We start from the raw sequence: 12,500 nt of genomic DNA on the forward strand, positions 1-12,500 counted from the left end.
ATTTGGGGAGTGGGGAGGGGAAGGGATGAGGTGACAAGAATACAAAACGAGTAGCCAATAATTGGTAGGCTTGGGTGAGGTGGGGTGGGAGGGAGGAGCTCTCGAGGAAGAGGAGGAGGAGGAGGGGGAGGAGGAAGAGGAAGAGAGGAGAACGTGGAGGGGGCGAAGCTCCCCTGAGGAAGCGAGTGAAAGCACCCGGGGGTGGGGGGAGAGGGGGGACATAGAAATTGGTGGATGGATAGTGAAGGGAGGAGTAATAAGTGGGGGGTCCCGTCTTTCTTCAGCTGAATGAAATCGTCTGGCGTTAGGCAGTATAGAAAAGTTAGAAAATAATTTTCACAGACACTAGATACACAGGGAACAGGATTAGAATTGAAATGTAGAAAAAGACTCGAACCCAACAATTCAATTAAACATGCGATTAAACACCCTTCCCTTCAGGACGGTCCTTTTCCTTGTATTGGGGTTGCCGTCGGGCTATTTTATTCGTCTGCCTGCGTGGAACTCCCCCCCCCCCAAAAAAAAAAATCCGCACAACGTTAAGAAGAGATTGATGGGAGTTCGTGATTGGGAGTTGGGAGAGGACTAGTCTCGGGGGAGGGGGGAGTGTTGGGGAGTGTTGAATGCCCGTTCACTGAAGTACACGAGGAGGGGGAGGAGGAGGAGGAGGAAGGAGAGGAATTTTTGTAAGGGCGGGATGAGGAAGATGAATCAAATCGCCTGACGACAGCTATAATGAGAATCTAATTCCCCTCCCCCCCCACTTTCCCACCAGCCCCCGAATGGACTGAATGAATTTGATCTGAAATAGAAATTGATCAAATCTTCATCAATTTATTTTGAGTCTTTGGAATACATTCGCCTGAATAAAATCGCGTGGCGGCAGCCATTTTATTTTCCAACATTTCATCCGTGACCCGCTCTGCGAGGTAGCTAAGCATGATAACCTCCGTCCGAGCAACTATGGGATTTGGGATCTTTGGTGATGAGTGCCGTCACGCGTTGATCCTTCAGCGGGTTCGGACTTCCCAAATAATCCGTTTCGAATGGCGGTAATTAAGTAATTAGCGAGCGCAGCCGCAGCACCTGTTTGGTCTTAACCGCCCCATTCGCGCGGACTTGATTAACCCCAAATTCGGACGTCATCGCCCCCGACCGAGACCTGCCGCCAGTAGCGTCACCTTTGCCCTACGTGTTCGCACATGCTGTGGGCATTTGGCGGGAGTCAAACCCGGGATCAAGGGCGACCATGCCGCTTTTTTTTTTATATAAAATCTCCGTTCTTGTTGCGTTCATACAATATTCTTTACAAAAATATCCATCGATCGAAAACCACAATAGAAAAATGAAGTGACCACTGGAGGAGGAGGAGGAGGAGGGACCAGGGAGGAGCGCTCCCTGTGGAGGAGGAATGAGGGAACAGGAGGAGGAGGAGGTTATGGTGGAGGTGGAAGAGGAGATGGAGGAGTATGTGGTGGAGGAAAAGGTAGTTATGGATGAGGTGGTGGAGGAATAAGAGGAGGTGGTGGAGGTGGAGGGGGAGATAGAGGTGGCAGAGGAAGTGGTGGTGGAGGAGGAGGAGGAAGAAGAGGTCGAGGAAGAGGAGGAGGAGGAGGAGGTCATTTGTAGGTGGTGTGGGAAGGCTGCAAGATTGTTATAAGGAAATTGATCAAATTCCATCCATCCAACCTGCAACCTTCTGCAGGGTCGTATCCACGCACGCACGCACGTACGAATGCACGCGCGTGGGTGCGTGTGCACACGAGCTAATGCACTCCCTTTTCCACACCTTCCTGGTGAGGGCAATTTGCCTTTTGTTCTGTCTGTCTGTCTGTCTGTTTGTCTGTCTGTCTTACTCTCACATAAGTCTGTCTGTCTGTCCGTCTGTCTGCCTGTCTGTATGTCTGCGTCGACGTTCGCCAGAAAAAAATCCATCGCGAACGTCACCGCGCTGAAGGGGTCGAGGCGCGTGCGCGCGCACAGGCGCAGCAGCAGGAGGAGGACTGCGCGGGTTGAGTCCTCTGCTAGTCGGACGGACGGACGCACGCCACGGGCAAGGTCGCCGGCGACAGACACACAGACAGACAGACAGACAGGCGGATAGACAGCCCTACTCCCTCCCTCCCTCCCTCCCTCCCTCCTGCCCTATTCCCTCCATCCGTCCTGCCCTATTCCCTCCGTCCCTCCCTCCCTCCTGCCCTATTCCCTTCCTCCCTCCCTCCCTCCTGCCCTATTCCCTTCCTCCCTCCCTCCCTCCTGCTCTATTCCCTTCCTCCCTCCCTCCCTTCTGCCCTATTCTCTTCCTCCCTCCCTCCCTCCCTCCTTCTCTCCTACCCTATTTCCTCCCTCCCTCCCTCCCTCCCCCCCTCCCTCCTTCTCTCCTACCCTATTCCCTTCCTCCCTCCCTCCCTCCCTCCCTCCCTCCTGCCCTATTCCCTTCCTCCCTCCCTCCTGCCCTATTCCCTTCCTTCCTTCCTCCTGCCCTATTCCCTTCCTTCCACCCTCCCTCCTGCCCTATTCCCTTCCTCCCTCCCTCCTGCCCTATTCCCTTCCTCCCTCCCTCCTACCCTATTCCCTTCCTCCCTCCCTCCCTCCCTCCTTCTCTCCTACCCTATTTCCTCCCTCCCTCCCCCCTCCCTCCCTCCCCCCTCCCTCCTTCTTTCCTACCCTATTCCCTTCCTCCCTCCCTCCCTCCTGCCCTATTCCCATCCTCCCTCCCTCCTTCCTTCCCCCCTTCCCTCGATTCCAAATTTATCCTGCTCCACCTGCTTACTCCCTCTCTCCCTCTCTCCCTCTCTCTCCCCTTCCCTCCCAACCTGTCTGCCTCTCTCCCTCCCTCACTCACTCCCACCCTCCCCGCCAGCATACCTCCTCACCTATCTCCCTTCCTCCCTCCCTCCTTTCCTCCCTACCTATCTCCCTTCCACCCTCTTTCTCTCCCTCCCTCACCTCCTCCCTGCCAACCTTTCGATTTATCTTTCTCCCTTCCTACTTTCTCCCTATATTCCCTTCCTCCCGCTCTCTCTCTCTCTCTCTCTCTCTCTCTCTCTCTCTCTCTCTCTCTCTCTCTCTCTCTCTCTCTCTCTCTCTCTCCTCTCTCTCTCTCTCTCTCTCTCTCTCTCTCTCTCTCTCTCTATCTCTCTCTCTCTATCTCTCTCTCTCTATCTCTCTCTCTCTCTCTCTCTCTCTCTCTCTCTCTCTCTCTCTCTCTCTCTCTCTCTCTCTCTCTCTCTCTCTCTCTCTCTCTCTCTTTCCCTCTCTCTCATTCCCTCTCTTTCCCTCCCTCCCTCTCTCCCTCCCCCTGCCCAACACCATGTCCCTCCCTATTTCTTATCCCTCCCTCCTATCCCTCCCTCCTACCTCCATTCAGCTCCCTGTGTCCTTGCTGTCCTCCTCCTCCTCCTCCTCTTCCTCCTCCTCCTCCTCCTCCACCTGCCCACTCTCCCACACCCTCTGATCAATCACGGGCGCGCGCACACAGCCCTCAAAGCATTTTATGTAATTATATTCATTCTACGGTTGTGGAACTTCCTGTTGTTCCCTTTTTTTATTATCATAATTATTAACTTCATTCATTCATTCCTTTCCTTTCCTCCTGATCGTCCTCTTCCTCCTTTTGCTCCTCCTCTCCCTCTCCTCCTTCTCCTCGCCTCCTCCTCCTCCTCCTACTCCTACTCCTACTCCTACTCCTCCTCCTCCTCCTCCTCTTCTTCCTTCTCCTCCTCCCGCCTCCTCCTCCTCCTCCTCCTCCTCCTCCTCCTCCTCCTCCTCATTCTCCTCGTACTCTTCTTGCACCTCCACCTCCTCCTCCGCCGCCTCCACTCCACCTCAACCACCTCCACCTCAACCACCTCCACCTCTGCCTCCGACTCCACCACTTTCCATACCTTTAAACTCTTCCTCCTCCCTCCCTCTACCCCTCCCTACCCTCCCCCCCCCATACCCTCTACTTCTCGCTACCTCTGCCTTGTCCCTCCCTCAGGGGCCGTTCCTGGTAGTATAGGGGCTCGATTTCTATGAGCTCTAAAGAATGGGGCTTGGGTTGGATTTCTGTGGGCTTCCTTGGGCTTGTTGGGGGGGGGGGGTTAAGATTGCTTGACGTATTTAGTCAGAATAGAAGCTATAAAGTACTTCACAGTGCTTAGGGAGGGGTATCACTTTAACTGCCTGATAGCGGTAATAATGATAATAACAATAATAATAATAATAATAATATAACAACAACAACGATAACAATGATAACAACAACAACAATAACAATAAACAGTAATAATAATAATAATAATAATAATGATAATAATAATAGTTAATAATAATAATAATAATAGAAATAATAAAAATTAATAAATAAATAAATAAAATCGTAGGGGGTTATTAGGAATGGGATGGTGGGCAAGGGGCAAAGGTATTAAGGCGTGGATTAGGTATTACTGTAGTGAGCTTGGGTGTTACAAGGTGTAAGGATATTAGGAGTTGCAGGGGGGCTATTGAGAATTACAAAGGGGGTATTTAGAGTTGCACGAAAACATTAGGAGCTGAAGGGGTATTAGTATTTGCAAGGGGGTATTAATATTTGCAGGGTGATATTAGTATTTGCAGGGTAGTATTAGTATTTACACGGGGTATTACTACTTGCAGGGAGGTATTAGGAGTTTAAGGGGTATTAGTATTTGCAGGGGCTGTTGCATGGAGTAATTAATATTTGCAGGGGGGATGTTAGAAGTTTCAGGGGGTAATAGGATTTGGGGAGGGGGGTATTAGGAGTTGGTGGTGGTTGTGAGGCGGGGCGTGTTCCTGGCGGCGACCTTGCCGTGGTGAGAAATGGCGCCCACCCAACTGGCCCGGCCCGGCCCGGCCCGGCCCGACTGGTGCTCCCAAGGGTCCGCCGTTCGCCTCTTCTTCTTCTGTAAAGCCATTGGGTGGGGTTTCCTTCATCCAGAGCGTTCCTGAGTTCAGTACAATTTTTCTTTTCTGTTAAAAATGAAAAAAGAGGATTAATTTGTCTCTGTAAAAACGTGTTTTGGTAAATGTCCTCGGTTAACGCGCGGGCACACACATACACACGCGTGCGCACGCACGCACACACACACACACACACACACACACACACACACACACACACACACACACACACACACACACACACACACACACACACACATACACACATAGACACACACACACGAGCACACACACATGCACTTGCACACAGAGATACACACATAAATGCACAGACATAAACACAAACCAGAGAGAGAGAGAGAGAGAGAGAGAGAGAGAGAGAGAGAGAGAGAGAGAGAGAGAGAGAGAGAGAGAGGGGGGGGGGGGGGGGGGGGGGGGGGGGGGGGGGGAGAGAGAGAGAGACGACTACGAAAACACTTGCGCACCTGCAGGAGTAGTGGTAGTAGAGGCGGCGGCGGCGGCAGCAGAGCGACCTGATTGCATATATGCAAATGCCGGGCCCTCGTGCGCACTCTGGAGGATTTCTTTGTGTTCGCGAAGAAGACCGGAATTAGTCGAAGTAGCAGACGTACTTCTTCAGATCGAGGCTCTCTACCATGTTTGTACGTGTGTATGTATATATGGATGTATGTATATGTATGTGTGCATATATACATATATACAATGTATGTATGTATGCACGTGTGCATGTATACGTATATGTGTTATATGTTTGTATGTATGTATGCATGATTGTGTGTATGTTTGCATATATGTAATATATGTATGTATACATGTGACTGCATGTATACATATATGTGTTATAAGTTTGTGTATATGTATACATGTGTATGCATGTATACATATATGTATTTGAGTGTGTGTGTGTGTGTGTGTGTGTGTGTGTGTGTGTGTGTGTGTGTGTGTTTATGGATTTATAAGGATAAATGTACAAGCCGAATACTTCAACTTAAGTATATACTATTTAATGTATGACCTCTCCACCCTGTCCCCAAGAAAGTTTATTACTTGGCTAATTACCATGCAGGAAGTTCATTACCCCCTTGTAAGGAAATTACCCTAAGGTTGTTTACGAGCGTCCATGATAATTACCCCCCCTAAGGAAGAGGATTAACTGCTAACTAGGGAGTTACTTGCGAGTTAGTAGAAAGTTACCAAATCCAAGAATCGTTGCGACATTTTTACCGCTTTCCTTCTGGCCTTCGATTTCGTTCTTCTGGTGAGGAAGAAGACCCAGGGACTTGAAAGCGTCTCTTGTTGACCGAGACCCCGTAGAACCCGATTCCGCCTCTCTCGGGTTATTAGCAAGGTCCATGGACCTTGGTTATTAGTATTGTTTGGCGGCGCCTTATCCAGGTGATGGGTGGAGGGGGGAGGGGAGTCACTACTGAAGAGGTTAGAGTTCTTGTCATGTAACGCCCAGGGAGGTCTGCAACAGAGGAGAAGGAGGAGGGAAGAGGAAGAGGAGGAGGGGGCGGGCAATGGCGTAACTATGTTAATGCCCTTCCTCCCGAGGGAGGAAGGCATGGGGAGGGGGTGGAGGAGAGGGGAGGTCTTGGTAGAGAGGAGCAGGCGAAGGGCTCCTCCTCCTCCTCCTCCTCCTCCTCCTCCTCCTCCTCCTCCTCCTCCTCCTCCTCCCCCTCCTCCTCCTCCTCCCCCCCTCCTACTCCTCTTCCTCCTCTTCCTTATCCAGTCAGGTCGGGTTTGCGTCCGCCCTTGCTCCAGCCCAAGACAAGGTCAGCCCAGGTCGATCCACCCGTGGAATGCGGTAAATGTGTTTGTGTGTGTGTGTGTGTGTGTGTGTGTGTGTGTGTGTGTGTGTGTGTGTGTGTGTGTGTGTGTGTGTGTGTGTGTGTGTGTGTGTGTGTGTGTGTGTGTGTGTGTGTGTGTGTGTGTGTGTGTGTTGTTGGTGATGATAATATTGTTTGTTTTGTTTTATTTTGTTGGTGGCAGTGGTACTATAATTGTTTTTCTCCCTCCTCTTCCTCCTCCTCCTCGTCCTCCTCGTCCTCTTCCTCCTCCTCCTCGCCCTCCTCCTGTGTGATACTAAGAATGATGTCATTCTTAGGAGGAGCTGTTTACTGACATAATTGTTTGGGGGGAGTTCCTCAGTAACATCACCATTGTTTGTGTGACGTATCTAGTGACGTCACAGTATGGCCGAATTTCTCAGTGACGTCACTATTTAGCTGAGCTGTTCATTGACCCATGTCTATTTATTTATTCTATTTATTTGTTTGTTTATCTATTTATTCATTTTATTTATTTATTTACTTTTTTTTTTTTTTTTTTTTGAAATGTTCTAAGCACCTCTTTCTTTTCCTCCTGCCGCAGAGACGGGCGTTTCCGCGTGGGCGATGAGATCATCAACGTCAACGGGCGCCGCCTCAGGGGCGTCACCCTGGAGGAGGCGCGGCACATCCTCCGACACACCCCGCGCGACGTGGACATCGTCGTGGCGCGCGACTTCGAGGCCCACCACCACCGCGAGTACGCGAATTCGCCCTCCACTTCGGCGACGCCGTCAGGAACCTTCTATCCCCACAACCCTCCTGATGGCGCCCCTTGCCCTCCCCCCGTCCCCCTCCCGAGGAACTTCTCAGCGCCTCCGGAGGACACGTCCATGGAGGTATTTTATAATGACTCCCCTTACAAAAGAACCCCCCCTACGGAGTATCCTGAAGGCGTAGTGCCCGCCAAGGCCGCGCCGTCCTACGCAGACTACGCAGATTACGCCGACTACGCCGAGGCACTACACTCGCCGACCTTCAAACAGATAGCCCATTCTAAGGACGTCCCTCCGTCCTCCTCGGCGTCGTCCTCGAGCAGGGCCACCACAGTATCGGTCTCCGGACCAGTGTCCGTCACAGTGCCAGTTCCAGAGTCCTCCTCCACCTCCTCCAACTCCTCCTGCTCCTCCATATCCACTCCCTCCTCCAGGCACGACTTCATCAGTGCGTACCGGCAACTTCGGAGCCACCTCCTCCCAAGGTACGTCAACGGCGAGCCCAGGTACTCCTCGACGCAGGACATCCGGCCTCCGGCGGGGACGACCGCATACCCTGGAGGGGACGTTCCTATGCTGGAGGCGAACCTCGGGGTCTACAAATCCAAGGTGGTCCACATCGAGCCTGAGGGCGACGGGCTTTCCTTTAACGGTACTCTTCGAGTTGAAGGACCACCTTCGAAGCCTGAGCTCAAGGCCGAGCCCACGCCGCCCCCGTCCCCGTCCACGACCAAAGACACGCCTCCGATGACCTCCCGCCTGGCGCCCCTAACGCCGCAGAGGTCGTGCCCGATGCAGTCGACGAGGACGCCGGAGCACCAGGTCCCCGTCCTCCCCCAGAGCAGACTCAGCTCGACGCTCCCCCGGAGACCCAAGAGCCTGACGATGGTGGTCAAGACGGTGGCCTTCGAGAAGGGCCGCGGCAGGAAGAGCCTCGGGTTCTCGATCGTCGGGGGGCGCGACTCCCCCAAGGGCAACATGGGCATCTTCGTCAAGACCATCTTCCCCAACGGGCAGGCGGCCGAGGAAGGCAAGCTTCAGGAAGGTAAGGGCCCCGCAAGACCACCCACCACCACCACCACCTTCTTTCTTCTCCTTTTTCTTCTTTTTCTTCTTTATTTATTTTTTTTCTTCTTTTTCTTCTTTTTCTTCTTTTTCTTCTTTTTCTTCTTTTCTTCTTTTTCTTCTTTTTCTTTTTTCTTCTTTTTCTTCTTTTTCTTTTTTCTTCTTTTCTTCTTTTCTTATTCTTCTTCCTCTTCTTCTTCTTCTTCTTCTTCTTCTTCTTCCCGTTACCATTATTGTTACCCCTTTTGCCATTGAAAGGGCCACATGTGCAGCTGAATAAAATCACCTGACGGCAGCTGGTGTATGAGGAAGAGTACCACCTGGAACAAAAGGAGTCCCCCTTATAAGGTTGGGTTGCCGTGATTACGGTAATATGACGTCACAATGCAAACACACAGATGTGCCAGGTGCCTGTGTCCGCAAAGGGACAATCTTTTGTTTATTTTGACTGTTTGTCCTTCTACGCTCTCCCTCCCCTCGACCCTTCTCTGTCTGTCTCCGAGCCACCGTCTACCACTTTCGACCAAGTAGGACTCGACTCCTCTCTCTCCCCAACACTCAACCATGACCTCAAGACCTTCTCCGTCACCTTTTCCCTATACTTCCTCAAGCCTTCGACCACCTTCTTCACCTCACCCTCAACTACCCTCAACCATCCTCAGCCATTCAGTAACACTCGTCCAGGGCCCAAACCAGCCTCACAATATGCTTCGTCCTCACTCTTAAGCACACAACTATCCTTTCTAATCCTCAACTAACCCTGTCACTCGAAGGAATGAGAGAGAGAGAGGATGATAGAGATAGAGATACAGAAAGCCTGAGAGAAAGAGAGCGCGCGCGCGTGTCTGTGTGAGAGAGAGATACAGAGACAGCGTGAGAGAGAGAAAAAGAGACAGGCAGACAAATACAGGGAGAGATACAGAGAGAGATAGATACAGAGAGCGTGAGAGAGAGATTGATACAGAGAGAGAGCGTGCGCGTGCGTGAGAGAGAGAGAGAGAGAGGTGAGAGAGAGACAGAGAGAAAAAGAGATACAAAGAGAGCGTGAGAGACAGACAGATACGTGTGTGTGTGTGTGTGTGTGTGTGTGTGTGTGTGTGTGTGTGTGTGTGTGTGTGTGTGTGTGTGTGTGTGTGTGTGTGTGTGTGTGTGTGTGCGTGCGTGTGTGAGAGAGAGAGAGAGATTGGGGGAGAGAGCGTGTGAGAGAGAGATACTAACCGGAAATGAAACATAACAAAACAGAACCGGTAAAGAACCGGGAAAGACACGCATGCACGTATTAACTAGATAATATCTACATTAGCTAGGTAATCTCTGTTTATTCGTACGTGTAGCCGTGGTGGTGGGTAGGGGTGGGGGGAGAGCATAAATAGCACACCACTGACGTAATAACGGTAATGCTAAGATTGATCACAATTCGTGACTATAATTCACGTCACTTCACATCAACGACGCTGACGTGACGTCATGCCGGAAGCTGTGTGACGTCACGAACCACCTGTGGGCCACCTGACATTCCCGGGTCACTGCTGCAGCACCATCTGCGGACTCATGAACTTTGTGGGTTATTGATGAACCAGCTGTAGGGGGACAAGGAGTTGCTATTGAGTGATTTGTGAGCCATCTGGTCTAAGTGGTTCATTAAAAAACTGAAAAGATGGGATGGGGGCAGAAAAAGGGGTCTCGATCCGGGATCACCTTTTCCTTTGAGGTCCCCTCTCAGCCCCAGGTCAGGTGATTATTATTATTATTATTATTATTATTTTTTTTTTTTTTTTTTTTTTTTTTTTTTAACCTTCAGTCCTTAATCACTTATGACAAAGTCTCGCATCTATTAAGGCCATCCTACGACGGTCCTTTGTCCACATATTCCCCCACCCATTCACTACATCGACATTCTATTATGAATTCTATTAAGGTCTAGAGGGGGAGGGGGAGGGGAAGGGGCTATGTTGGTATTTGTTGACTGATATCATGACTGGCATGGAACAGATGGTCTCCCCAGGACATGGATGAAGCCGGATGACAAGATGGATGCAGATGGATGATGGGATGGATGAGGGGAGTTAGGGGAATAGAGGAGTGGGAGATGGGGGGGAATTGCTAAGTGAGTTTGTGAATTGGTCTTTTGGTGAATTTGGGGATCTTTGCGATAGGAAAGTGAGAGGAAAGGTGTGCCCATGCTTATATAAAAACGCGCACACACGCGCTCGCGTGTACATATATACATACATACATACATACATACATACATACATACATACATACATACATACATACCCTCTTGATAGCGTATTGGGTTACGTCAATGTAACCTTGTTACGGGCTAGCTGGGTTCGAATCCTCGGCTCGTCCACGTTTCAGTTTCCAACGGATTCCTCCTTCGAGCGATTCTCAGTCTCGTTTGCGATGGTATGGAATTAAAAGTGATATGTGGTTGAAAAAAAATATTAATTGATCACTGGGAACCATTCAGTGTGTATGTATACATACACATATACGCACATAGACACATTCATACACACTTATACACACATATTTTTATACACGCACACACGCATATATTTACATACACGCACACACATATTTACATACGCGCGCGCGCGCACACACACACACACACACACACACACACACACACACACACACACACACACACACACACACACACACACACACACACACACATGCATGCACACTCATACATACATATATACGCACATACACACACACATACGTGCATATATACATACACACTCATACGTACATATAATACACACACACACGTACATACATACACACATGCCTAGACGAGCGCACATTAACTGGGTACCACATAAAGGCCCTTGTCGGGGTCGTTTGCAATTGACATCCTCGCCAGAACGACGTCGGGTGCAAGCCGCTCCCCACCCCCGTCCTCTCTTCTTCCCATTGGCCACATCCTCCGCGGAGGAGGAGGAGGAGGAGCATCTGGCCCATCTGCTGGTCTGAGCCCCGCCAGAGGCGGACGACACTATCCGCACATCCGCTCTCACCACCTCCTCCGCCCTCCCTAACCCTCCGCCCTCGGCACCCCCCACCCCACCCCTCCAGACCCGCCCACTTCTCCACCCCTCCCTCCCTCCCTACCCCTCTGCCCGCATCAATCTGGTCTTGAACCAAAGGGCATTATGTAGTACAAACCATAGTACTCAGAGATGCATAGTGTGTGTGTATGTCTGTGTGTGTGTGTGTGTGTGTGTGTGTGTGTGTGTGTGTGTGTGTGTATGTGTGTGTGTTTGTACCTAGTTGTATTCTACGGGAAGGGGAGCTATGCTCGTAGTGTCCCGTCTTTGTATCTCGCAACATCTAGTTTGTTCTTAAATTCATGTATGGTGTTTGCACACACTATTGTTTCGTCCAATTTGTTCCAGACATCCACCACTCTGTGTGGAAAGCTATTTTTTTCGAGATCTTCTATAATTGTCCTTTTTGAGTTTCTTTTCATGTCCCCTTGTTTTTCTTCCATCCCAATTTAATAAGTCTTCTCTCTACAGGACTTCCATGCCTTTCATAATTCTATAGATGGCCAACAGATCGCCTCTTCCTCTTCTTTGTTCCAGGGTTGGTAATTCCAGTTTGGATAATCTTTGCTCATATGTCAGTTTTGAAAAGTGTTGGGGCTATCTTTGTCGTTACTCTTTGGATTCTTTCTATTTTCCTTATATCATTTTTTGTATTGGATATTCACAGTGTCTCTGCGTACTCCAGTCTTGGTCTTATCAGAGTGACTAGTATTTTCTTTACCATTTCCTCATCCAAGTAATTAAAATCCACCTTTATTGATCGTGTGTGTGTGTGTGTATGTATGTGTGTGTGTGTGTGTGTGTGTATGTGTGTGTAATTCTCAGAGGCGCCTGATTCATCATAATTTCAGATCACGTATTGGACTCGAGATTGACAGTTATTACCCTTTCGGGTGTGAGCT

The 12,500-nt window shown here is 50.1% G+C and overlaps 1 protein-coding gene across 1 annotated transcript in view; it reads left to right on the forward strand.

The window, feature by feature from the left end:
* LOC143037156 (uncharacterized) overlaps window positions 1-12,500 on the forward strand; it is a 96,126-nt gene that overhangs the window by 57,416 nt on the left and 26,210 nt on the right. Inside the window, exon 5 of the mRNA XM_076205272.1 lies at window positions 7,297-8,524. Coding sequence (XP_076061387.1) covers window positions 7,297-8,524 — 1,228 coding nt within the window. The remainder of the gene's footprint in view (window positions 1-7,296; window positions 8,525-12,500) is intronic.

The sequence above is a fragment of the Oratosquilla oratoria genome, chromosome 21, assembly GCF_046742065.1.
Source record: "Oratosquilla oratoria isolate Oo_2021 chromosome 21, ASM4674206v1, whole genome shotgun sequence".
NCBI classification, from domain to species: domain Eukaryota; kingdom Metazoa; phylum Arthropoda; class Malacostraca; order Stomatopoda; family Squillidae; genus Oratosquilla; species Oratosquilla oratoria.